At 48.9% G+C, this 24,484-nt stretch overlaps 4 protein-coding genes across 5 annotated transcripts in view; all 4 read right to left on the bottom strand.

The window, feature by feature from the left end:
• LOC307202180 (uncharacterized protein) overlaps nucleotides 1-24,484 on the bottom strand; it is a 55,824-nt gene that overhangs the window by 5,170 nt on the left and 26,170 nt on the right. The window contains exons 2-5 of the mRNA XM_079951937.1: nucleotides 14,467-14,936; nucleotides 14,215-14,296; nucleotides 13,877-13,959; nucleotides 55-181 (exon numbers count right to left, since the gene is read on the bottom strand). Coding sequence (XP_079808063.1) covers nucleotides 55-181; nucleotides 13,877-13,959; nucleotides 14,215-14,296; nucleotides 14,467-14,868 — 694 coding nt within the window. The 5' untranslated portion in view covers nucleotides 14,869-14,936. The remainder of the gene's footprint in view (nucleotides 1-54; nucleotides 182-13,876; nucleotides 13,960-14,214; nucleotides 14,297-14,466; nucleotides 14,937-24,484) is intronic.
• LOC307202302 (zinc finger and SCAN domain-containing protein 31-like) lies at nucleotides 177-2,439 on the bottom strand. Of its 2 annotated transcripts, none has more exons than XM_079952177.1 (4): nucleotides 1,938-2,439; nucleotides 1,671-1,752; nucleotides 1,333-1,415; nucleotides 177-986 (listed from the first exon to the last, which is right to left on the bottom strand). In XM_079952177.1, exons 1-4 carry the CDS (start codon nucleotides 2,289-2,291, stop codon nucleotides 843-845), a joined length of 663 nt encoding a protein of 220 aa, XP_079808303.1. In that variant the 5' UTR covers nucleotides 2,292-2,439; the 3' UTR covers nucleotides 177-842. The 2 variants fall into 2 exon arrangements, with proteins under 2 accessions (XP_079808303.1, XP_079808304.1); XM_079952178.1 differs by having other exon boundaries at nucleotides 177-991.
• Nucleotides 6,098-8,022, bottom strand: LOC307202274 (uncharacterized protein). Its single transcript, XM_079952135.1, has 2 exons — nucleotides 7,946-8,022; nucleotides 6,098-7,546 (listed from the first exon to the last, which is right to left on the bottom strand). Exons 1-2 carry the CDS (start codon nucleotides 7,956-7,958, stop codon nucleotides 6,711-6,713), a joined length of 849 nt encoding a protein of 282 aa, XP_079808261.1. The 5' UTR covers nucleotides 7,959-8,022; the 3' UTR covers nucleotides 6,098-6,710.
• On the bottom strand, nucleotides 18,374-24,248 carry LOC307202200 (zinc finger protein with KRAB and SCAN domains 4-like). Its single transcript, XM_079951974.1, has 6 exons — nucleotides 24,038-24,248; nucleotides 22,547-23,044; nucleotides 22,292-22,373; nucleotides 21,954-22,036; nucleotides 21,382-21,508; nucleotides 18,374-20,081 (listed from the first exon to the last, which is right to left on the bottom strand). The coding sequence occupies exons 2-6, from the start codon at nucleotides 22,961-22,963 to the stop codon at nucleotides 19,354-19,356; spliced, it is 1,437 nt and encodes a 478-aa protein (XP_079808100.1). The 5' UTR covers nucleotides 22,964-23,044; nucleotides 24,038-24,248; the 3' UTR covers nucleotides 18,374-19,353.

Here is a 24,484-nt window from a genome sequence, read left to right on the forward strand (position 1 = left end):
AGATATATGTATGGAATTTCAGAACAGATCTCATGATCCAACTAGGAGCCTTACTGAGAGAGGCCAGGATACCACGATTCTCCTCTGTAACCTCCTTATGCAGAGCTCTCTGGGCAGGATCCAGCAACGCCCACTCCTCAGCCGTGAAACAAACAGCGACATCTTCAAAGCACACTAGACCCTAAAGGGAAATAAAAAGGTCCATATTTGCAATGTATTCCATATTCAGGCAATGGTCATTCTTGCCGTGGTTACCAGATGAGTTATAAATTCTTTGTTTCCTGACTGTACAGGTTAAGCAAAGCCAGTCCTGGGGTCACAGGTTCTGTCTGTCTTGTGATCAAAGAAATCCTTTCAAAAATCTTTTGCCAGAACTCATGTATTTCTGCACACACACACCATGTGTGTCAGCAGTGCTATTTTTCAGAAAAGGAGGTGTCAGAACTTACCGGGAACATCTCATTTGTTCTCTTATAAAGGTAAAAAAGGTAAATGACCAGTTATAATTGCTATATTTCTGTTCTCACTTAATCTCGTGGCTAAGAGCCTACATAGCCCTACAGATAGAGCTCCCGTAAGGAGCTAAATAGAGACACATCCATCACAACTTGGGTCCTGTTGTAAAACCGGGGCTGCTTGAAGTGTATGTTATTAGAGTCCCTCAAGGTCAGAGCAAGCGTTTAACCAATTGTGCATGATGAATTTTGAGGCCTCAAAAATGATTTCTGCGTCAACCCGTGGGCGTTGAGATCCATTCCCCCGCTGCCGCAGCAGCACTTCTCCTTGCTGGAGGGAGGGAGTCATGTTCTGTCTGGCCACCCAAGTTCACAGCTGGGCTCCCCTCACTCGTCCGCTGACTTCAGCCTAGGGGTGGAGCGGATCCAATGCAAAACATCGGATAAGTCTGAGTTCTTTGATGCGTTATCCCTCGCATTGTTGTTGTTGTTCCCAAGGGTCCTGACTGGCCTCAGGTCCTTGGTTCCCTGCTGCCCTGCTGCCCTGCTGCCCTGCATTCAGAACAGAGGCAATCAGGCCTTTAAGCAGTGGGTCGGCGCCAGGGTATTAGATTACTTGCTAACTGCTGAGAAGCCGATTTTAGTGCCCAGTGATAAATATAAAAAATGAAACTGCAAGGACTGAGAAATAACACTAGTGTCATTCTAAGGTGAGGTGACTGTTCCTTATTCTCAGCAGATAAACATTATGGGATGGCATTTTCTGAAGAGCTGCTGTGACAGAAGCAAAGAGGTGCAGAGAAACTTATTCTGTCTCAGAAACGCCCTGTCTCTCCCCCCCCCCCGCCTCTTTTCCCCCAAGGCTCCTTCCCCCTACCTGATCCGGTTCCTCAGCGGCTGTTTCCCCTCCACCAGGATGAAGAGATGGAGGAGGAGGTCTTGCCGGCATCCTTCTTTCACCTGCGAGAGACAAAGGGAAGTGGGGAGACAGGAGTGCAGGATGCTTCTCTCAGAGCTGAAGCAGTGCATCTCTAACTACAGATTAAGAAATATTCCCCTGTACCTATTTCAGATTTAATTGTGCAAAATTATATATCAGGCTCCTCTGGGCTCAGGGCCTCAAGTGTCTTCCCCCAAAAGATCAAAAGAACCACTAGATTACTTTCAACACCAACAGAATGGGACCAAACTGAGAAAATACTCCTTCCTTCTTACCCAGTGGCTTATCTCTGGTGTCCAACAGAGACTTCTCTACTTCAGAGGAATCAGGACACAATTCAGCAAACAGATCCTTTCCCTGAAACAGCAACAAGGATTCAAAACAGAGACGGGGAAAAGAATCAGAATAGGAATGGCAGAGGCAAAAACTTTAGCAGCATCTGATATCCTTCCTTGGATGTTTCCGAAAAAGGATGAGATTTAGGGACCCGTTCCCTCCTGTTTGGAGCCCCTTGGGAATATCCAGAGGAAAGTCTCTCTCACCTGCTTCCTCTCCTCTGCCTGACTCAGGAGGAAACCTTCGGCCAGGGCCACTGCCTGGGAACTGGTCTCTGCTCCGCATTCCCTCACCCAGCTCTCCATCTCCGCTGGAAGGACAGCCAGGAACTGCTCCAAGATCACCAGGTCCAGCATCTCAGCTTTCGTGTGCCTTTCTGGCTTCAGCCACTGGTGGCAAAGGTGGTAGAGTTGGCTGCAAACCTCACGGGGTCCTTCGGCCTCCTGGGAGCAGAACTGCCTCAACTGCCGGCTCTGCACCTCTGAGCGAAGGGTGTCCTCCTCTCCCAGGATCTTCTGCACAGAGCTTTCCCAGAATCCTGCACTGCTTCCCATTTCCATGGCCGTGCCTCTTCCTACTTCAGGGCAGGCTGAGTCTTGCTCATCCAACTTCGCTCTCAGGAAGCCTCCAAGAGACAGGAAGGATCCCCTTGGTCCTCTGCCAAGTTCTGCTCGTCCAAATTAGAGGCGCTAGAAAAGCCAACAAAAAAAAAGCATTGTTCTGTTATAAAAGCACAACATGGACAAGAGGAGAAAAATGTTCCCTGAGCAAGCGAGGATGAGTCTCGCTAGGAACCAAGGCTGGCTCTGCACCACTGGCCGGACTTTGAGCTTTGCTTAAGAAGAGAAAGGAGAAGAAATCCTCTTGCCCTCCTAAAAGGAAAGTGACCATCCCAAAAGTGCAGGTAGGTGAAGGGATTTATGAGAAATGAATCAGCCTGGTTGATCCTGCCTTTCCGTGTTTGCAGTCAAGGAATAAAGTCAGAACGGCGAGTGACAAGTGAGTCGTTCGTACCAAGTGTAATGTGGAAACCAGGCTATAGTGAGGAGTTCCCACCTCCTCAAGACAAACTACTGAGATGGGGTCCTTTTTTCCTTGTTCTGAGGGCCAGATCCTCATCTGGGAAACGCCTTGAGGGCCAGGTGGGTGAGGCCAAAGGACAGTACAGTGGTACCTCAGGTTACATACGCTTCAGGTTACACACTCCGCTAACGCAGAAATATTACCCCGGGTTAAGTACTTTGCTTCAGGATGAGAACAGAAATAGTGCTCCAGCGGCGCAGCAGCAGCAGGAGGTCCCATTAGCTAAAGTGGTGCTTCAGGTTAAGAGCAGTTTCAGGTTAATAACAGACCTCCGGAATGAATTAAGTATATAACCTGAGGTACCACTATACTCAAGAGGAGGTAAAGTAGGACCTAGCTTCTTTCTGTGATTCCAAGTTGTGTAAAACTCTTTTCAATGTTGTGTTTTAATCTTGAAATATGCCCTGGGAATTCAGGATGGTGGCTGTGTCATTAATAATGTGACACAGCAGAACCCCCACATCTGTGTGGGGTACTTCTGTCCCTTTGTGGCCAGGGGACTCCATGCTCTGCTTCTGGTGGGATATTTGCAATGCCCTCCATGCGAAGCTGCGCATGAAGATGGCTCGGAAATCGATGGAAAGCAGGGACCAAATTACGGGCTGGCTTCCCTCTCTTTATTCATGGCATTTCTATCCACCTTTCCCCCCATGAACTCCAAAAGGCAGCCATGGGTCTCGCTCATCCGTATCCTGACCAGCATTTGAGTGGAGATTCCTGCATTGCTCATGTTTGGCCTAGATGCTCTCGTGGTTCCCTCCCCACCCTAGAATTCTGAAATTCATTTCAACCACCCCCTTGATGCTTTGCAGAGAGGACCCTCTGCTCCCTGATTTGGGGTGGGGTCCCCCTGCACCCTCCCCTTCCCCCCAAAGCACCCCAGGCAAGAAGAGAGAGAGACTCACTCGAGACAACAGCTGCCTCCTCTGACAGGAAGGGGCTGGGGAGGGCGGGGCCTGGACACTGGAGGACCCGCCCCCGCCTTCATTTCTGGTCCTCTCTAGGAATCCAGCTCAGTTCCTCTTAACCCTTGGCCAGCCGAGCTCACCCAGCTGCGGCCCCTGTCCCTCCCCATCGCCACTCCTTTTATGCGGGAGGGGGGATAATCAGAAAACAAGTTCTATAAAAGGATAAGGGAGTTTTGTAACAGAAAAAGAACATTTTATACGCCATTTCCTCCGTGGGTTCTTTTCTCTCTTCTTCTCTTTGCCTGCCCCTTCCTTCTGCAACGAGGGCCAAGTCCCAGGCGCCTTTCCATCTCCGGGGAGACAGAGCTCAGCCCCCCTCAGAGCAGCCCCACTTTCAAGGCCCCGTGTCAGAAAGCAGCAAGGAGGCAAAACTAAGGGGGGGGGAGAGAGGAGGGGGAGAGAGAGTCTGATTGGCTACCAAGACAGCCAGCCCTTTTGGCGGGAAGATGAGAGGCGCCTTTTCTGAGGGAGTTTTGAGGCTGGAGCTGAGACGGGAGGAAGGGAGGAGGAGGAGGAGAGGCTGAGTCTGAGGGAGAAGTGGCTCTGCCTGAGGAGAATCTCGGGGGCCAGGAGGAGGAGAGAGGGAGAGGGGGGAGAGAAAGAAGAGGGCCGAGGGATCCCCTGGGTCTGGCGCACAAAATAAAACGCCTCAGGAGGGGCATTGCTGAGAGAGAGGGAGGCTGAGGGAAAGGAACCTGGGCTGGGTCAAAAGGATTGAACTGCCACACCTAAATCACTAAGGAAAGGAGCAAGAGAAAAGTAACAGAAACCGAAATGAGCATTTTCCCACCTTGTCTAGAAACAGGAACATCTGTTTACCTGAAGTGTAGCAGCTCATTTTAGCAACTGAAGTTTAAGGAAAGGTATGCGAATGCTGGGACGCAGGTGGCGCTGTGGGTTAAAGCCTCAGCGCCTAGGGCTTGCCGATCGACAGGTCGGCGGTTCGAATCCCTGCTAGCAGTTCGAAAGCACCTCCGGGTGCAAGTAGATAAATAGGGACCGCTTACCAGCGGGAAGGTAAACGGCGTTTCCGTGTGCGGCTCTGGCTCGCCAGAGCAGCGATGTCACGCTGGCCACGTGACCCGGAAGTGTCTCCGGACAGCGCTGGCCCCTGGCCTCTTAAGTGAGATGGGCGCACAACCCCAGAGTCTGTCAAGACTGGCCCGTACGGGCAGGGGTACCTTTACCTTTACCTTTATGCGAATGCTACTGGTCTACCTTATAGGAATGTTATAGAAGTTTCTTTTTATGAAGCACTTTGAAAAACGCTTCAGAATGCACCATGCGGAGGCTGTTTTCCCCCATGTTGCGCCCACCCCCTCCTGCTCCACCTTCCCTTTGCATTCAAGGGGCACAGCTGGGCCTTTCACCAAACCCCCCCTTATTCCCACTGCCACCCCAGAACTCTGACCTGAACACTTCACCCCTAGCATAGTGAAGAATGAGGTGTGAGGTGGAGTACAACTGATTTATTAAAAACAAACACTAATTTCAAGATAACTTGGTGTAGATAGATTAGGGCTGACATAAGTCCAGATTTTCCTGGATCTTGGCATTGTCATAAAATGGGGGGTGGTCCTAAAAAAAGCACAACAATGTTGAGGTCTTCCTAAAAAATGCTCAACAGCTTTTGGCGCATCCAGGTTTTTACTTTTTGAAATATAATAATAATAATAGTAATAATAATAGTAACAAAAATAATTTATTATTTGTACCCCGCACATCTGGCTGTGTTTCCCCAGCCACTCTGGGCGGCTTCCAACAAAGACCAAAAATACACTAATAAGTGTATGGTTTCAAATCTTCCAGTTTTTTCTTTTATTTCTTTATTACTATTGTAAAAATGGATATTACAAGGGTATTCCTCTAGTACTGATTTCAACCTCCAACTGTTTCCTTGCAGGCTTTCTCCACCGGCCTGAGGCCCGGCCCCCTCATCCTGGCTGTGAGTCCTCGAAGACCTTCTCCTGCCTTGCAGGCCTATTCCCATGTGGTCTGGGAGAGTCCAGACTGACTCCAGCTACAAAAGCTGGGACTGCTGAACAAACTCTTGGGCTTAGCAGGTTTGTTGTTGCTACAGGTTTTTCTATCTTTATTTTAGATCTTATGATTCATGTGGCTATTCTTCAGTGTGATTGTGTATTTTAATGTTTTATTTATTGCTTATGACTATGTTGCTATTTATTTATTTAATCTATTACATTTGTATGACGTCTTTCATCCAAAGATCTCAGAGTATTTCACAACATAAAGATGCAAAATAAAAACACAAAATACATAATAAAAGTAAGAATAACCCCTTCCCACAAACACACTTGAAAGGACATAGATTTAATTAGAAATGACATAGGTTTAATTAAGCAAAGCTCTGGTTTTGATGTTGTTGTTACCCAGGCGTGATTCCCAGTTCTCAGCTACAGCACCCCGAAACTCACCCTTTATGCCTCCTTAGCTAACAGTAATTTAAATGCACTATTATTATTTTGATCCCATGTGTACACAACTTTAAATACAAGCACCAGAACACTGTGACTAAACTTAAAGAGACGCACATGCATGCACACTTTCCAAGAGACTCATGACAGAGCTAGTGTGGTATAGTGGTTAGAGTGTCAGAATACGACTTGGCAGACCTGGGTTCAAGTCCCTACTTAGCCATGATGCTCACCGGGGGACCAGGCACTGCTTCACATATTTCAATATGCAAATGGCTGTGCCATGGAAGATGGAGCAAACTTGGTTTCTCCTACTCTGGTGGAAGGAGGACCCAAACCAATGGATTTAAGGTAGAAGGAAGGAGATTCTGACTAAACATCAGGAATAAGTTTCTAGCAGCAAGAACTGCTTGATTGTGGAAGAAAGTAGTTCAGGTGGTGGTGGACACTCCTGAATTGGAAGGTTTTTAAGCAAAGGTTTGATGGCCATCTGTCATGAATTCTTTTGTTGAATATCCTTCATTGCAGGGGGTTGGAGAAGATGACTCTCACCATCCAATCCAATGCAACAATTCAATGATTCAAGGGGATTCTGATTCTCCCCGCTGTGAGTTCTTTGATGGGAAGTGAGAAAGGACTCCTGACTAAAACTCTCTCCGCATTCCAAACATTTATACGGTCTCTCCATAGTATGAATTATTTGATGGGAAATGAGATGGGAGTCCTGACTAAAAGTCCTTCCACATTCCAAGCATTTATGTGGACTCTCCCAGCTATGAGTTCTTTCATGGGAAGTGAGACTTCCCTTGTGACTGAATCTCATTCCACACTCCAAGCACTGAAACGGTTTCTCCCCTGTATGGGTTCTTTGATGGGAAATGAGATTATATTTCCAGTTGAAGCTCTTTCCACATTCCAAGCAATGATAAGGATTCTCCCCTGTGTGAATTATTTGGTGGGAAGTGAGCTTGGCCCTTTCCTTGAAGCTCTTTCCACATTCCAAGCACTGATAGGGTTTCTCCCCTGTATGAATTCTCTGATGGGTAGTGAGATTGGCCTGCTGATTGAAGCTCTTTCCACATTGCACACACTTGTATGGTTTCTCCCCTGTATGAATTCTCTCATGGACAGTGAGGTGAGCCCTCCAACCAAAGCTCTTCCCACATTCCAAGCACTGGTAGGGTTTCTTCCCAATGGGATTCTTCTGATGGGAAGTTGAATGGGAGCTTTGACTGAAGCTCTTTGCACACTCCAATTTTTTATATGGTTTCTCCTCTGTGTGGATTTCGTCATGGTCTCCCTTGTCCTCCATTTCCAATTCATCACCACCTGCAGAGAAAAGAGAAATGGATTACAGCCTCAGCAAGAAATTGAGCCCCCAATTATTGAACAATGCTCATTAATGCTTGTGAGAGAGGAAGAACAGAAAGGAGATAGATGAGAGGTCTTCAGGGTTCACTGGCTTTGTTTACTGGCATTCAGGGATATGAGAACCTGAGATTCCAAAAGCCTGGCTCTTTTCTGGAATGGATTTTGTCTGGGCAAACACCACCTAGCAGAATGAGGAATAGCTGGGTAGCCCTCCATTCAAGGTGAGCTGTGGGGTGTGAGAATCCCAGATGCTGTAGGTGGCGCTGTTCAGCACCATCAAAATCTGGGATGTTCCTCACATAGATAGATTAGTACGGAATTTCAAAAAAGATATTAAGATCCAACAGGGAGCCTTACCAAGAGCGGCCATGATCCCACAATTCTCCTTTATGACTTCCGTATGCAGACCTCACTCGGGAAAGGAACAGCGACGTCTTTAAAAGAGAGACAGAAAGGTCCTCCTCTTAGCCAATGATTATATTACCACAAATTATTTTGCCCTTTCCTTCCTGTTCCTGCTGTGTTGTTTTAATGGGATTGTTTTGTTTCCCATACATTCTAAGTACGGATGCTTATTTTAACGTCTTAATGGAATAATTTTATTTTGTGTTTTGTTCTGTGCATTGTTCTGTGTGGGTGGAGGACCCTCCCAATGCCCTAAAAACAACTTCAAGGGGCAGTTTTGACAGAAGCCAAGAGGAAGAAGCGAGAAATTCCTGGGACTCCACCCCTCCGCCTCTTTCCCCACAAGGCCGCCTTCCCCTACCTGAGCTGGTTCCACAGTCGCTGCTTCCCCTCTACCCCCCAAAAAAAGATGGATGAGGAGGTCTTGCCAGCAACCTTATATCACCTGCAAGAGACAAAGGTAAGTGGGAAGCCAGTCTAGTGTCCGGATAAAGGGAAGCAATAGCAGCATTCTATACTGCTTGGGATGCGGGTGGCGCTGTGGGTTAAACCACTGAGCCTAGGGCTTGCTGATCAGAAGGTCAGCGGTTTGAATCCCCACGACGGGATGAGCTCCCGTTGCTCGGTCCCAGCTCCTGCCAACCTAGGAGTTCAAAAGGACGTCGAAGTGCAAGTAGATGAATAGATACCAATCCGGCGGGAAGATAAACGGCGTTTCCAGGCACTGTTCTGGTTCACCAGAAGTGGCTTAGTCATGCTGGCCACATGACCTGGAAGCTGTATGCTGGCTCCCTCAGCCAATAAAGTGAGATGAGCGCCGCAACCCCAGAGTCAGCCACGACTGGACCTAATGGCCAGGGGGCCCTTTACCTTTATACTGCTTGGTCAGACCACACACGGAATACTTTAGCCATACATGGACAACAATTTAGGAAGGATGTTGACAAGCTGGAACATGTGCAGAGGAGGGTAGCCATGATGATCAAAGGTCTGGAAGCCAAGCCATATGAGGAATGGTTGAGATGGGAAAAGAGGAACCTGAGAGGAGGGGAATTGGCTCGTGGCTTCAAGGAGCTTCTGTCTAAGTCTCTGAGGGTAAGGGATGTTCAAGAATGGAACAGCCTCCCTGCAAAGGCTGGTGGACTCTCCTTCCATGGAGGTTTTTAAAGCGTCATGGATGCTTTAGTGGTGATTCTTGTAATGCAGGGAGGTGGACTAGATGACTGCCAGGGTCCCTTCCCACTCTACAATTCTGTGATTCTATGAAAGTCTCTTTTGCTGAGTGCCCTCTGATTTGGGGGGGTGTTGGGCTGTCGTGGATGGGGTGGCGCTGTAGTCTAAACCACAGAGCCTCTTGAGCTTGCTGATTGAAAGGTCGGAGGTTCGAATCTGCGTGACAGGCTGAGCTCCCATTGCTCTGTCCCAGCTCCTGCCAACCTAGCAGGGTTGACAGCGAGTAGATAAATAGGTACCACTGCAGCAGGAAGGGAAATTGCGTTTCCATGCGCTCTGGCACTCATCACGGTGTCCTGTGGCGCCAGAAGCGGTCTAGTCCTGCTGGCCACCTGACCCTGAATCCTGCCTGGACCAACGCCGGCTCCCTCAGGCTGAAATCAGCGCTGAGAGCCGCACCTCAAAGTTGAATTTGACTGGACTTAACCGTCCAGGGTTCCTTTACCCACCTGTACCTCACCTTGCCTGGCTCCTTCATGCGGAATTTTGTGGGTGCCCCGGGAAGTTGGCACAATAAGGAACATAGTTTCATACCTGCGGCGAACTCTCCTCCCGCTCTGATTTGCAGAAAAGAAGGGGCCAGGACCCTCTGCTCCCTCACTTGGGGGTCCCAGGTGCATGGATTGGGAAGACCCCCAATGCACCCTCCCCTTCTCCCCAATGCACCCTCTGGGGAAGGGAGAGGAGGCTCACCAGATCCCAGAAGAGAGTGGGCAGATCCCTTCCTCTTGAGCAAGGAAGGCGCTGCGGAGGGAGGGGCTTGGGCTCGGGAGGACCAGCCTGCTTCCCCTTCTTTTCCTGTCTGCTCTAGGAAGGCAGCTCCGCTCCTCTTAACCCTTGGCCAGCTGAGCACCCCTTCTCTCTCTCTCCAAAGCAGGAGCCTCGCCCCCCCCCCCACGGGGAGGATTTGGGGGCCCCTCTTGGCTGGCGAGCTGAGCTGCTCCCTCCCTTGGAAACAGCAGCAGGAGGGGCAGCTGGAAGGGGGAAAGGCTCTGCCAGAAGGAGGAAACCCCAAAGAGTTGGGGGGACTCCCAGGGTCATCCCCACCCTGGAGATGGGGGCGAAGAGGGTGGGGCTGGGAGACACCAGGGGCTCCAACTCCTCTCCCAGCCCAGAGGATGCTGCCTTCAGCCCTTCCCTCTCCCGAGGAGTCGCCCCAGCAGGGCAGGAGGGCCAAGCAGGCAGAGCTGGCACCAGACTCTGGGCCCTGCGCCTCTTAGGGGCCCCACGACAACGGATCAACAGAATATTGATTGGGTTTCTTGCAATTGCTGGTTGGTAAAACAGAAAGTGATTCGGAGGTCATTTGCGAGGGGACACAGGGATTTTGACAGCCAGGGGGCCTCCACAGGGTTTAATGGGGTCATGGTCCCCAGGCGACAGGGGGCCCCTCTGCATGCCCACCCCCAGCAGGGTGAATGCCCCTGCTCCCCAGAAGACCCCCGGGTGCTGCTGCCTCCTCGGAAGGGGGACAGGAAGAAGTTGGTGTCTCCTGCCAGGACAGATCCTGGGGGTCCCTCCAGCTGCTCCAGGTTCCCAGCCCTGACTGGCAGCCGTGACCCTCCAGGGTTCAAGACAGGGAATGTTCCCAGCCTGACCTTGAGATGCTCACAAGGGAGATGGAGCCTGGGCCCTTCTGCATGCCAAGCAGGTGTCCCCAGGCCCTGAGCTATGGGGGCCCTTCCCAGAGTCTTCAAGGGGCAGAGCTGTGAGCTGCGTCGTGACAGGGTCTTTCACCAAACAGCCCCTTCATTCCAGCTGCCACCCCAGAGTATTCTTGTATTTTCCTTTTATGATTTATCACTACCTTATTTTTCATTTATTAAGATTCATATACCGCCTTCATTTGAAGATATCAGAGGATTCCCCAGCATTAACATTCAAAATAAAAACACCAATTACATAATAAAAACAAAAATGAAAAACACCAATATTTCCGTCTCCCACAAAGAGACTTAAAATGATAAAGTTTAATTAGCCAGAGGCCTGACGGTTATGTTGTGCTTACTTAAACACCCTTCCAAACTCTCAGCCAATCAACAGCCCCTCCCCCAGATGACATTGCCTTAAACCTATTATAATACTGAACTTGACTTACTATTATTACATAAATGACTTTGCTAGAGGAGTACACAGCTTTAGACACAAACACCAGAATATGGCACCCAACTTTTAGGCAGACACAAATGCATGAACAATTTCTAAGAGTCTCATGGGAGAGCCAGTGTAGTATATTCCCTAGAGGATTCGACTACACCCTGGGAGACCTGGGTGCAAATCCCTCCTTGGCCATGAAGCTCACTGGACAGCCTTGGGGAGCCTAACCTGCTCACAGTTATTCTCATGATTGAAAAGGAGCTGAAGAACCATGTGACCCCACAAGAACAGAACAAGAAAGGAGATTCTGACTAAACATCAAGAAGATGCATTGCAGTTGGATAGACTAGATGACCCTCAAGACTCCTCCCAAAGCTACTATTCTATAACTCCGGGATTTCCCCCGCTGTGAGTTCTTTCATGGGAAGTGAGATTTCCTTCCAGCTCTTCCCACATTCCAAGCACTGATATGGTTTCTCCCTGTGTGAATTCTTTGATGGGAAGTGAGATTTTGCTTGAATGTGAATCTCTTTCCGCACTCTTGGCATTGAAATGGTTTCTCCCCTGTATGAATTCTTTGATGGGAAGTAAGACTATTATTCCAAATGAAGCTCTTCCCACATTCCAAGCACTGAAATGGTTTCTTCCCTGTATGAATTTTTTGATGGGAAGTGAGATTTTCCTTGAAGGTGAATCTCTTTCCACACTCTTGGCATTGAAATGGTTTCTCCCCAGTGTGAATTCTCTTATGTTGCCATAACTTTTTTGTTGAAGCAAAACACTTCTCACATTCCAAGCACTGATATGGCTTCTCCCCTGTATGAATTCTTTGATGGGAAGTAAGACTATTTTTCCGAGTGAAGCTCTTTCCACACTCCAAACACTGATAGGGCTTCTCACCAGTATGAGTTCTTAGATGGGAAGTAAGACTAATCTTCCAACTGAAGCTCTTCCCACATTGCAAGCACTGATATGGTTTCTCCCCACTGTGATTCCTCTGATGTCGACGTAAGTATCTGCTTGTAGTAAAGAACTTTCCACATTGCAAACACTGATATGCTTTCTCCCCTGAATGAATTCTTTTATGCTCTTTGAGCTGTGAGCTGTGATTGAAGCTCTTTCCACATTCCAAGCACTGGAAGGGTTTCTTCCCAATAGGATTTCTTTGATGGGAAGTGGCATTTGAGCCCTGACTGAAGTTCTCTCCACACTCCAAAACTTGATATGGCTTCTCCACTGTGTGGATTTTGTCCTGTTGTCCCTTATTCTTAATTTCTAATTCATCACCACCTGCAACAAAGAGAGGAACAGATCAGAGCCCAAGAAAGAAATGGAGTTCCCAGTTTCTGAATAATGCTAATGAACACTTGTGATAAAGGAAGATCTGAAGGGCATTAGATGGGAAGTCTTACTGTAGAGTTCACTGCCTTTGCTGACTGACATTCACTTATATTTATGGGAAATTCATATTCAAAAAGCCTGTTCTTTTCAGGGATGAAATTTCTTTGGTTCAATCATTGAACCAACTCCATCTGCAAGGTCAGAACTCTATTTGAATATGAATTGGATTCTCGGTCTACCAATTACCTAGCGTCCAGGGGAGAATTAAATTGCTGTGTAATGACAGAATTCTAAATGGTTTTGGAAAATAGATCAAAAAGCTCTAACCTAACTATTGGTGATTTCAAAAAAAGTGATGGTCCACTTCCCTAGACACTCAGAAAGCCTATCCACACCCTGATCCCTGTGCAAAAAGGCAGAAGGGAAGGAATAATATTCGCAGACAAAACAGTCCATAGCCCTCCATGCAAGGTGAGCTGTGGGGTGTGAGAATCCCAGGTGCTCTAGGTGACAACGTTGGGATCCATCCAAATATGGGAGGTTTGTCCCAGAGAAATATCTATTGAATTCCAAAACAGAGATGATGACCCAAGAGGGAACTTTACCCAGAGAGATCATGGTCCTCCAAGTCTCCTCCATGACTTCCTTATGCAGAGCTCTCTGGGCAGGATCCAGCAACGCCCACTCCTCAGCCGTGAAACAAACAGCAACATCTTCAAAATAAACTGAGTTCTGAAAGAAAAATATCCTTCTCTTAGGGAGCATAAAGATTATTTCCTGCACGTTGCTGTTTCGCTTCCTGCCTGGGTTGTTTTAATTGGATTGGTCTGCTGCACATTTGGATTATTGGTGCTTATTTTAATGAACTCCACGTTGTTTTATTCAGATCAATTTGTCTGTGCAAGCGTCCCAGTTTGCCAAATGGAAGAATCCCTCTCTCCTCTCCCTGTGTGTTGTTCTGGGATGGGAAGACTCTCCAGATGTCCTAAAGACAATTTATAATGAATAATACTAGTGACATTCAGGGTTAAGGTGAAGGGACTACTCGTTATCCTCAGCACATAAACCTTCATTATGGCATTTTCAGCCTTTGTTAAGGGCAGCTTTGACAGAAGCAATGAGGAGGGGAGAAATTTGTTCGGTCTCAGAAACGCCCTCTGTCCCTCGCCCCCACCCCTCAGCCTCTTTCCCCCCAAGACTCCTTCCCCCCACCTGATCCGGTTCCTCAGCCGCTGCTTCCCCTCCACCAGGAAGAAGAGATGGAGGAAGAGGTCTTGCCGGCATCCTTCTTTCACCTGCGAGACACAAAGGGAAGTGGGGAGACAGGAGTGCAGGATGCTTCTCTCAGAGCTGAAGCAGTGCATCTCTAACTACAGATTAAGAAATATTCCCCTGTACCTATTTCAGATTTAATTGTGCAAAATTATATATCAGGCTCCTCTGGGCTCAGGGCCTCAAGTGCCTTCCCCCAAAAGATCAAAAGAACCACTAGATTACTTTCAACACCAACAGAATGGGACCAAACTGAGAAAATACTCCTTCCTTCTTACCCAGTGGCTTATCTCTGGTGTCCAACAGAGACTTCTCTACTTCAGAGGAATCGGGACACAATTCAGCAAATGGATCCTTTCCCTGAAACAGCAACAAGGATTCAAAACAGAGACGGGGAAAAGAATCAGAATAGGAATGGCAGAGGCAAAAATTTTAGCAGCATCTGGTAGCCTTCCGAAAAAGGATGAGATTTAGGGATCTTCTCCCTCCTTGGAGCCCCTTGGGAGCATCCAGAGGAAAGACTCTCTCACCTGCTTCCTCTCCTCCGCCTGACTCAGGAGGAAACCTTCGGCCAGGGCCACTGCCTGGGAACTGGTCTCCGCTCCGCATTCCCTCACCCAGCTCTCCATCTCCGCTGGAAGGACAGCCAGGAACTGCTCCAAGATCACCAGGTCCAGCATCTCAGCTTTTGTGTGCCTTTCTGGCTTCAGCCACTGGTGGCAAAGGTGGTGGAGTCGGCTGCAAACTTCTCGAGGTCCTTTGGCCTCCTGGGAGCAGAACTGTCTCAACTGCTGACTCTGCACCTCTGAGCGCAGGGTGTCCTCCTCTCCCAGGATCTTCTGCCCAGAGCTTTCCCAGAATCCCCCACTGCTCCCACTGACAATGCCATGACCTCTTCCTGCTCCAGGGTCAGCTGAGCCTTGCTCATCCATCTTTAGGAAGGAATCCAGTTTCTCCTTGGCCAAGTTCTGACTGTCTGATTTAGAGGTGCTGGCAAATACTGCAAAGGAAATATATTGTTCTGTTATGAAATTGGCACATGGTCAGCAGAAGAAGAAGGTCCCCTGAGCAAGTGTGGATGAGTCTTGCTAGGAACCAGGGCTGGACTGCACCACAGGCCAGACTCTGAGCTTTCTCTAAGAAAAAAGGGAAGAATGAAGAAGAAGAAATCCTCTCACCCTCCTGGGGGGAAAGTGACCAGGCCAAAAGCGGAGGCAAATGAAGGGGTTTCTGTGAGACGAATCAGCCTGGTGGGCACCAGGAGCCTCTCCTCCTCCCTGCATTGGACTAGATGACCCTCGGGCTCCCCTCCAATTCTACGATTCCATGTTCCTAAGATTCTCACAGGGGCCACCCAGGGGCCTGAATGGGAAGCCCCCAGCAGGACTGGGGCGCAAGAGCTCCTCTCTCTCCCTGCGCTTCCTTCCAGCAACTGGGATTCAGCAGCATTGCTGGGGAGACAAGAGCTCAGCCCCCGAGGATGAAGCCAAGCAGAGCCCCTCTTCCTCCTCCCTGACCTGGTCCCAGCCTTGCCTCCTGGGGCAGGGAGTTCCACAGGCTTGACTCTGCACGGTACCAAGAAGCACTTTCTCTTCTCTGCCCCCTGCCCTCTTCCAACAGTCTCAATTGATTGCATGGCTCACGCTCCCCTATTATTATTTGCATCTATTTTCCGTACAGATCTTTCTTTCCCACAACAACGTCTGGATTCCTGGGTCTGAAGGGGCTTCTTTGCAGGCCCTTTTCTTCCCTCCCCGAAGGGATCCAAAGGAAGATAATGCTTGCAGAGCTCCTGTGCTTGCAGAGCTCCTGTGCCTCCCGGGCTTTGCAGAGAGGGGGGGCAGGAGCCTCTGCCCCTTGACTTGGGGGTCCCTCTGCTCCCCCTGCATCCCGGGGACCCCCCTCTTCTCCCCACTGCAGAGACTCACCGGCTTCTCGGAAGCACCATGGATGCAGCACGTGCAGAAGAGAGAGACAAAGGCCCCTCCTCCTCTGGGGGAGTTCTCGGTGCCCCACCCCGTCCCCCACCCCGCCTTGACTTCCTCTCCTCTCTAGGAATCCAGCTCAATCCCTTTTAACCCTTGGCAAGCCAGCGCCCCCCCTCTCCCTCTGGTGTCCTGTGCCGGTGAGTTCCACAGGTGAACTCTGCCTTGCGTTTAATTTTATCTGTCCTGAATCTTCCAACATTCCGATTCCTTGGCTTGGCTTTTGAAAATGAGGGGCGTGGGGGGGGGGCTCAGTAATTAGCTAATTGGGAACCACTGCTCTAAAGTCTAAAGAGCCCCAAAGGCTGCAACCTTTCTTCATAGCAAAGTCTGCCTGGATCATTTTGGCAGCCCTTTTCTGACCCTTTTCCAACTCCTCAAACATCCTTCATGCGGAGAGGCGACTGTACCCCCCATGAGGTTACTCCATAGATTGGTGACGGGGGGGGGGGCTGCAGGGATCTGTCCGGGGCCTGGTGTGGATCCATCTGTCGATCTTGGATGGAGGAGTTGAGGGGATGCTCATCCAGTTTGCAGATGACACCAAACTGGGAGGGGCAGCTAATGGCACAGAAGACAGAATCGGGATTCAGGATGACCATTACAGATTGGAGAACTGGGGGCAAGCTGACAAAATGAATTTCCATAGGGACAAAGGTCAGATTCTGCACTTAGTCAGGAACAACCAGATGCACAAATATCGGATGGGGGACGCCTGCCTTACTAGTAAGGTAAAGGTAAAGGTACCCCTCCCCGTACGGGCCAGTCTTGACAGACTCTGGGGTTGTGCGCCCATCTCACTTAAGAGGCCAGGGGCCAGCGCTGTCCGGAGACACTTCCGGGTCACGTGGCCAGCGTGACATTGCTGCTCTGTTGAGCCAGAGTCGCACACGGAAACGCCGTTTACCTTCCCGCTGGTAAGCGGTCCCTATTTATCTACTTGCACCCGGAGGTGCTTTCGAACTGCTAGGTTGGCAGGCGCTGGGACCGAGCAGCGGGAGCGCACCCCGCCGCAGGGATTCGAACCGCCGACCTTTCAATCGGCAAGTCCTAGGCGCTGAGGCTTTAACCCACAGCGCCACCTGCGTCCCTGCCTTACTAGTAGTGCATGTGAAAAAGATGTTAGGGGTCTTGGTGGACCAGAAGCTCAACCTGAGTTCACAGTGTGATGCAGCTGGGGAAAAAGCGAATGCTATTCTAGGCAGCGTCCACAGAAGTCCAGTGTCCAGATCAAGGGAAGACACTACTGCACCATTATAACTTAGTCAGACCACACCTGGAATACTGTGTCCAGTTCTGGGCAAAACAATTTAAGAAAGATGTTGACCAGCTGGAAGGTGTGCAGAGGAGGGCAGCCAAGATGACCAAGGGTCTGGAAACCAAGCCTGATGAGGAACGGTTGAAGGACCAGGGTAGCTTTAGCCTGGAAAAGAGGAGACTGAGAAGAGATATCTTAAGGAGCAAGCGAGGACCAGAACCAATGGATTCAAGTTACAAGAAAGGAGTCCGACCTCTGCAGTGCAGGAATCTTTTCCCCATGTGCCGACCCCATTATATATTTGAGGGGGGGCATGCAAGTGGGAGGGGGCATGCAACATGCAGCAGGAGATGGAGGATGGGGTGCTGCTGCTGAGTCAGAGGGCGCTCATTTATGCTCAGGAGGGAAGCAGGAGACAAGAGGAAGAAGCTGCTGCTATGGGTTGCCAGCACTGACTGGCAGCCTTGACCCTCCAGGGGGCCAGATGGGGGGGGTAAGCCTGGCCCCTTCCACATGCCAAGCAGGTGCCCTTCCAGTGATCTTTGTAGCCTTGTTCATATTATGGGGTGTTGAGGACAGCCGGGTTAGTTTCCATGAAGCGCTTTTAATGCTTCAGGATGCGCCATAAAGAGCAGCATAAGAAACTCAGCTATATCAGCTGGGTGCCAAGGGGCACTTTCAGCCTAAGTTGGTCACCATAACAGGGTCCCTTCCAACGCTTCAATTCTACGATTCTATTATCTCAGCTGCGTTGCTGGGCTTTAGTTTGCTCTTACAACAGTTCACTGCTCCCAGTATGCAAGAAGGAGAAACACACACAGTGGAAATGGAAATTGTATTAACTATGGACTAAGGCAGAGCCCATAAATCTCCATGTAGTCACAATTGGACCTGTGCCAGCAGCAAAATGCGCCTGGCGCCTGGCTAATTTCTAACACTATTTTTTTAAAGTAACGGACCCCTGGACGGTTAAGTCCAAAGGCAACTTTGGGGAGTGGCGCTCATCTCGCTTTCAGGCCAGGGGAGCTGGCGTTTGTCCAGAGAATAGCCAGCTTAGCCTAGCAGTTACTTTGCAGATTCACCAATTGCTTAACAGAACTTCATTTTTTAAAAAAGAAAAAAAAGTAGCAAAGAATGAGGCGTTTGGTGGAATACAATCAATTTATTAGAAAATAAACAAGGCTAAGTTTCTGCACATATCATTTCAAGTGTTCCTGTTCCTTTTTCCATTCCTTTATTACTACTGTAACAATGGGCCATCTTAGGCTGTTCCTCTCCTCCTGATCCAACCAACCCTGGCTGACAATTTCCTCTCGCTCTCGCACCTCCAAGGGTCTCTCCTGAAGAGGCCAGAGACCACCTTGGCTGCTTTGAGTCCCGGAAGACCTGCTCCCTGCCTTGCAGGCCTTTTCCCATCTGACCACAGGGATGTGCAGCTGGGGTTGTTTGTATCTGTTTTAAGTCGTTGCTGTGATTTGTGTGGAAATTGCTGGGTTTGGTTGTGTATTTTTTGATGTTTCATTTCTTGTATACGACCACTTTCTTATATACAATCTATTAAACTGCTATATCGCCCTCAACCAAAAATCTCAGGACGGTTTCCAGCATTAAAATACAAAACAAAACACAGAATAAAGAATAGAAACCAGAAAAAATGAAGCAAACCAATAATTCACCTCCCATAATTGCATTTAAAAGGACATTGTCATTAAATCAGTCTAAGGCCATCCTTTCAAATTCCACGCCAATCACCTCTCACCCCCAGCATTCCAAACTGGCCCCTCCCCCTCCCTAGCAGATGACCCTCAGCGTCCCTTCCAACACTACAATCTTATAATTCTAAACGTCTTTCCTTCTGCAAGTTATTTGATGGGAAGTGAAACCTTCATTCCAGGTGAAGCTTTTTCCACATTTCAAGCACTATTAGGGTATCTCCATCATATGAATTCTCTGATGGAAAGTGAGTGTTTGCTTCAAGGTGAAGCTCTTTCCGCACTCTTGGCATTGAAATGGTTTCCCCCCATTGTGAATTCTCTGATGTCACAGAAGCGCTCTTCTTGCAGTAAAGCCCAATGTGCATTCTAAGGACTGATGTAGTTTCTGCCCTGTATGAATTATTTGGTGGGAAGTGAGACTTTTCTTGTGGGTGAAGATCTTTCCACATTCAAGCATTATTAGGGTTTCTTCCCTCTATGAATTCTTTGATGGTAAGACAAATATATCTTCCAACTGAAGCTCTCTCCACATTCCAAACACTGATATGGTTTCTCCCCTGTATGAATTCTTTGATGAGAAGTGAGATCAATATTCCGATCAAAGCTCTTTCCACATTCCAAACACTGATAGGGTTTCTGCCTTGTATGGATTTTTTGATGGGAAGTGACATAGGCCTTCGAACTGAAGCTCTTCCCGCATTCCAAGCACTGAAACGGTTTCTCCCCTGTATGAATTATTTGATGGGAAGTGAGATGGGACCTCTGACTGAAGCGCTTTCCACATTCCAAACACTGATATGGTCTCTCCCCTGTATGGATTCTTTGATGGGAAGTGAAATCAATATTCCGATTGAAGCTCTTCCCACAGTGCAAGCACTGGTAGGGTTTCTCCCTTATATGAATTCTTTGATGGGAAGTGAGATTACTCTTCCAAGTAAAGCTCTTCCCACATTCCAAGCACTGATAAGGTTTCTCCCCTGTATGAAATCTTTGATGGACCGTGAGATAAGAGCTGCGACTGAAGCTCTTCCCACATTCCAAGCACTGATGCTTTTTCTTCCCAATGGGAATTCTTGGATGGGATAAGGAATGGGAGCTCTCTCCACACTCCACATATTGATAGGGTTTCTCCACTGTGTGGATTTTGTCATGGATTCGCTGGTTCTTAATTTCTAATTCATCACCACCTGCAACAAATAGAGATATGGATTTTCAACATCTACAAGCAGCCACTGGGAGAGATCATCAGGGGGTTTGGGCTGGGTGTTCATCAGTATGCGGGTGATACCCAGCTCTACCTCTCTTTCAACTCAGAACCAGTAAAGGTGGTGAAGGTCCTGTGTGAGTGTCTGGAGGCAGTTGGAGGATGGATGGCGGCTAACAGACTGAGGTTGAATCCTGACAAGACAGAAGTACTCTTGGGGGGACAGGAAGCGGGCGGGTGTGGAGGATTCTCTGGTCCTGAATGAGCTAACTGTGCCCCTGAAGGACCAGGTGCACATCCTGGGAGTCATTTTGGACTCTCAGCTTTCCATGGAGGGGCAGGTTAATTCTGTGTCCAGGGCAGCTGTCTACCAGCTCCACCTGGTACGCAGGATGAGACGCTACTTGCCCGCTGACTGTCTGGCGAGAGTGGTGCATGCTCTAGTTATCTCTCGCTTAGACTACTGCAATGCGCTCTATGTGGGGCTACCATTGAAGGTGACCCGGAAAGACAAACAGGTCAAATTGCTGATGATACATTGAGCAATGGATATATGATATAACATTGAAATGGCAGCTTGGGAAAGATTGTGGAATGGAAAATTGAAATTTACAGCATGTTAGGAGTTAAAAGAACACTATAGGAAAATGATGTATAGATGGCATTTGACTCCTAGTAACTTAGCTAAAACGTACAAGACCAAATCAAATGCCTGCTGGGAATGTCAAGTGAAGGAAGGTACATATTTCACACGTTGTGTTTGTGCAAGATAGTAAAAGTCTTCGGGGAAATGATTTATAACGAGTTGAAAAAAATGCTGAAAATAATCTTTGTTAAAAAAACGGAAGCTTCCCTTTCAGGTATAATGGGGGGAAAGGTACCCAAAGATGAGGGGGGAAACCTGTTTATGTATGCTACCACAGCTGCCTGAATGGTATAGGCCCAAGATGGAAAGAAAAAGCAGTACCAACAAAAGCCAATTGGCAATTTAAAAAGGCTCCCTTTACCTTTTATAAGAATGAAGCCTCCTTTTAAAAGGTTTGGGCAGTTCAGACCAACCTGATCTCTGTTTAAGGTAAAGGGACCCCTGACAATTAAGATCTCTGTTTAGAAAGGCGTAATTGGAGGAAGTACATTCCCAGACCAAACAGTCCTCCATTCAAGGTGACGTGTGGAGGTGTTGGAAGCCCGGCTGCTGAAGGCAGCGCTATTGAGCTCCCTCACAATAGAGATATATGTATGGAATTTCAGAACAGATCTTGTGATCCAACTAGGAGCCTTACTGAGAGAGGCCAGGATACCACGATTCTCCTCTGTAACCTCCTTATGCAGAGCTCTCTGGGCAGGATCCAGCAACGCCCACTCCTCAGCCGTGAAACAAACAGCGACATCTTCAAAAGAAACTGAGCTCTGAAAGAATAATATCCTTCTCTTAGGCAGCATAAAGATTATTTCCTGCACGTTGCTCTTTTGCTTCCTGCCTGGATTGTTTTAATCAGATTGGTCTGCTGCACATTTAGATTATTGATGCTTATTTTAATGCTTTAATGGAGTTCTTTCACAGTGCATTTTAATGATGGTGTGAACCTTGGTGGAAATGGATGGAACTCCACCTTGTTTTATTCAGATCATTCTCTCTGTGCAAGTTTTTCAGTTTGCCAAATGGAGGAATCTCTCTCTCCTCTGCCTGTGTGTTACTCTGGGATGGAAAGACTATCCAGATGTCCCAAAGACAATTTATAATGAATTAATTCTAGTGACAAGAGGAGGGGAGAGATCAGAGATCAGAAACGCCCTGTCTCTCCTCCGCCATCCTTCTCTCCCACCCCCACCCCCCATGGCTCCTTCCCCCTACCTGATCCGGTTCCTCAGCTGCTGCTTCCCCTCCACCAGGATGAAGAGATGGAGGAGGAGGTCTTGCCGGCATCCTTCTTTCACCTGCGAGAGACAAAGGGAAGTGGGGAGACAGGAGTGCAGGATGCTTCTCTCAGAGCTGAAGCAGTGCATCTCTAACTACAGATTAAGAAATACTCCCCTATACCTATTTCAGATTTAATTGTGCAAAATTATATATCAGGCTCCTCTGGGCTCAGGGCCTCAAGAGTCTTCCCCAAAAAGATCAAAAGAACCACTAGATTACTTTCAACACCAACAGAATGGGACCAAACTGAGAAAATACTCCTTCCTTCTTACCCAGTGGCTTATCTCTGGTGTCCAACAGAGACTTCTCTACTTCAGAGGAATCAGGACACAATTCAGCAAACAGATCCTTTCCCTGAAACAGCAACAAGGATTCAAAACGGAGATGAGGAAAGGAATCAGAATAGGAATGGCAGAGGCAAAAATTTTAGCAGCATCTGGTAGCCTTCCGAAAAAGGATGAGATTTAGGGTCCTGCTCCCTCCTGTTTGGAGCCCCTTGGGAGTATCCAGAGGAAAGTCTCTCTCACCTGCTTTCTCTCTGCCTGCTTCCTCTCCTCTGCCTGACTCAGGAGGAAACCTTCGGCCAGGGCCACTGCCTGGGAACTGGTCTCTGCTCCGCATTCCCTCACCCAGCTCTCCATCTCCGGCGGAAGGACAGCCAGGAACTGCTCCAAGATCACCAGGTCCAGCATCTCAGCTTTTGTGTGCCTTTCTGGCTTCAGCCACTGGTGGCAAAGGTGGTAGAGTTGGCTGCAAACCTCACGGGGTCCTTCGGCCTCCTGGGAGCAGAACTGCCTCAACTGCTGGCTCTGCACCTCTGAGCGAAGGGTGTCCTCTTCTCCCAGGATCTTCTGCCCAGAGCCTTCCCATAATCCCCCACTGCTCCCAGTGTCAGTGCCATGGCCTCTTCCTGTTCCAAGACCAGCTGAGTCTTGCTCATCCATCTTCGCTCTCAGGAAGCCTCCAAGAGACAGGAAGGATCCCCTTGGTCCTCTGCCAAGTTCTGTTCGTCCAAATTAGAGGCGCTAGAAAAGCCAACAAAAAAAAAGCATTGTTCTGTTATAAAAGCACAACATGGACAAGAGGAGGAAAATGTTCCCTGAGCAAGCGAGGATGAGTCTCGCTAGGAACCAAGGCTGGACTGCACCACTGGCCAGACTTTGAGCTTTGCTTAAGAAGAGAAAGGAGAAGAAATCCTCTTGCCCTCCTAAAAGGAAAGTGACCATCCCAAAAGTGCAGGTAAGTGAAGGGATTTATGAGAAATGAATCAGCCTGGTTGATCCTGCCTTTCCGTGTTTGCAGTCAAGGAATAAAGTCAGAACGGCGAGTGACAAGTAGTCGTTCGTACCAAGTGTAACGTGGAAACCAGGCTATAGTGAGGAGTTCCCACCTCCTCAAGACAAACTACTGAGATGGGGTCCTTTTTTCTTTGTTCTGAGGGCCAGATCCTCATCTGGGAAACGCCCTGAGGGCCAAGTGGGTGAGGCCAAAGGACAGAACCCAGAAGCAGGTAAAGAAGGACCTAGCTTCTTTCTGTGATTGCAAGTTGTTTTAAACTCTTTTCAATGTTGTGTTTTAATCCGGGAATTTGCCCTGGGAATTCAGGATGGTGGCTGTGTAATTAATAATGTGACACAGCTCAACCCCCACATCTGTGTGGGGTACTTCTGGATCCAACATAGTCCCTTGAGTGTCCGCTTCAACATCCCACTAGTGTGCCAGCTGCAGTCCCTTTGTGGCCAGGGGACTCCCAAATTACGGGCTGGCTTCCCTCTCTTTATTCACGGCATTTCTATCCACCTTTCCCCCCATGAGCTCCAAAAGGCAGCCATGGGTCCAGCTCATCCGTATCCTGACCAGCATTTGAGTGGAGATTCCTGCATTGCTCATGTTTGGTCCAGATGACTCTCGTGGTTCCCTCCCCACCCCCGATCCTTTGCAGAGAGGACCCTCTGCTCCCTGATTTGGGGGGGGTCCCCCTTCCCCCCAAAGCACCCCAGGCAAGAAAAGAGACTCACTCGATGCAGGAGGCGCCTCCTCTGACAGGAAGGGGCTGGGGAGGGCGGGGCCTGGACTCTGGAGGACCCGCCCCCGCCTTCATTTCTGGTCCTCTCTAGGAATCCAGCTCAGTTCCTCTTAACCCGGCTGAAAGAACCAGAGGAAATCTCGGAACAAATCTCACGGCAACATTTTATGAGCCATTTCCTCCCTGGGTTCTTTTCTCTTTTCTCCCCTCCGCCCATTCTGCATAGCAATTCCCTTCCTTCTCCCCCAGCAATGAGTCCCAGGCGCCTTTCCATCTCCGGGGAGACAGAGCTCAGCCCCCCTCAGAGCAGCCCCACTTCCAAGGCCCCGTGTCAGAAAGCAGCGAGGAGGCAATATTAACGGGGGGGGGGAGAGAGAGGGAGGGAGGGAGACGGACAGCTGAGCCCGGGCCGAGTCTGCAGCTGCAGTCCCTCAGCAAC

Source organism: Podarcis cretensis, assembly GCF_951804945.1.
Source record: "Podarcis cretensis genome assembly, chromosome: 13".
NCBI classification, from domain to species: domain Eukaryota; kingdom Metazoa; phylum Chordata; class Lepidosauria; order Squamata; family Lacertidae; genus Podarcis; species Podarcis cretensis.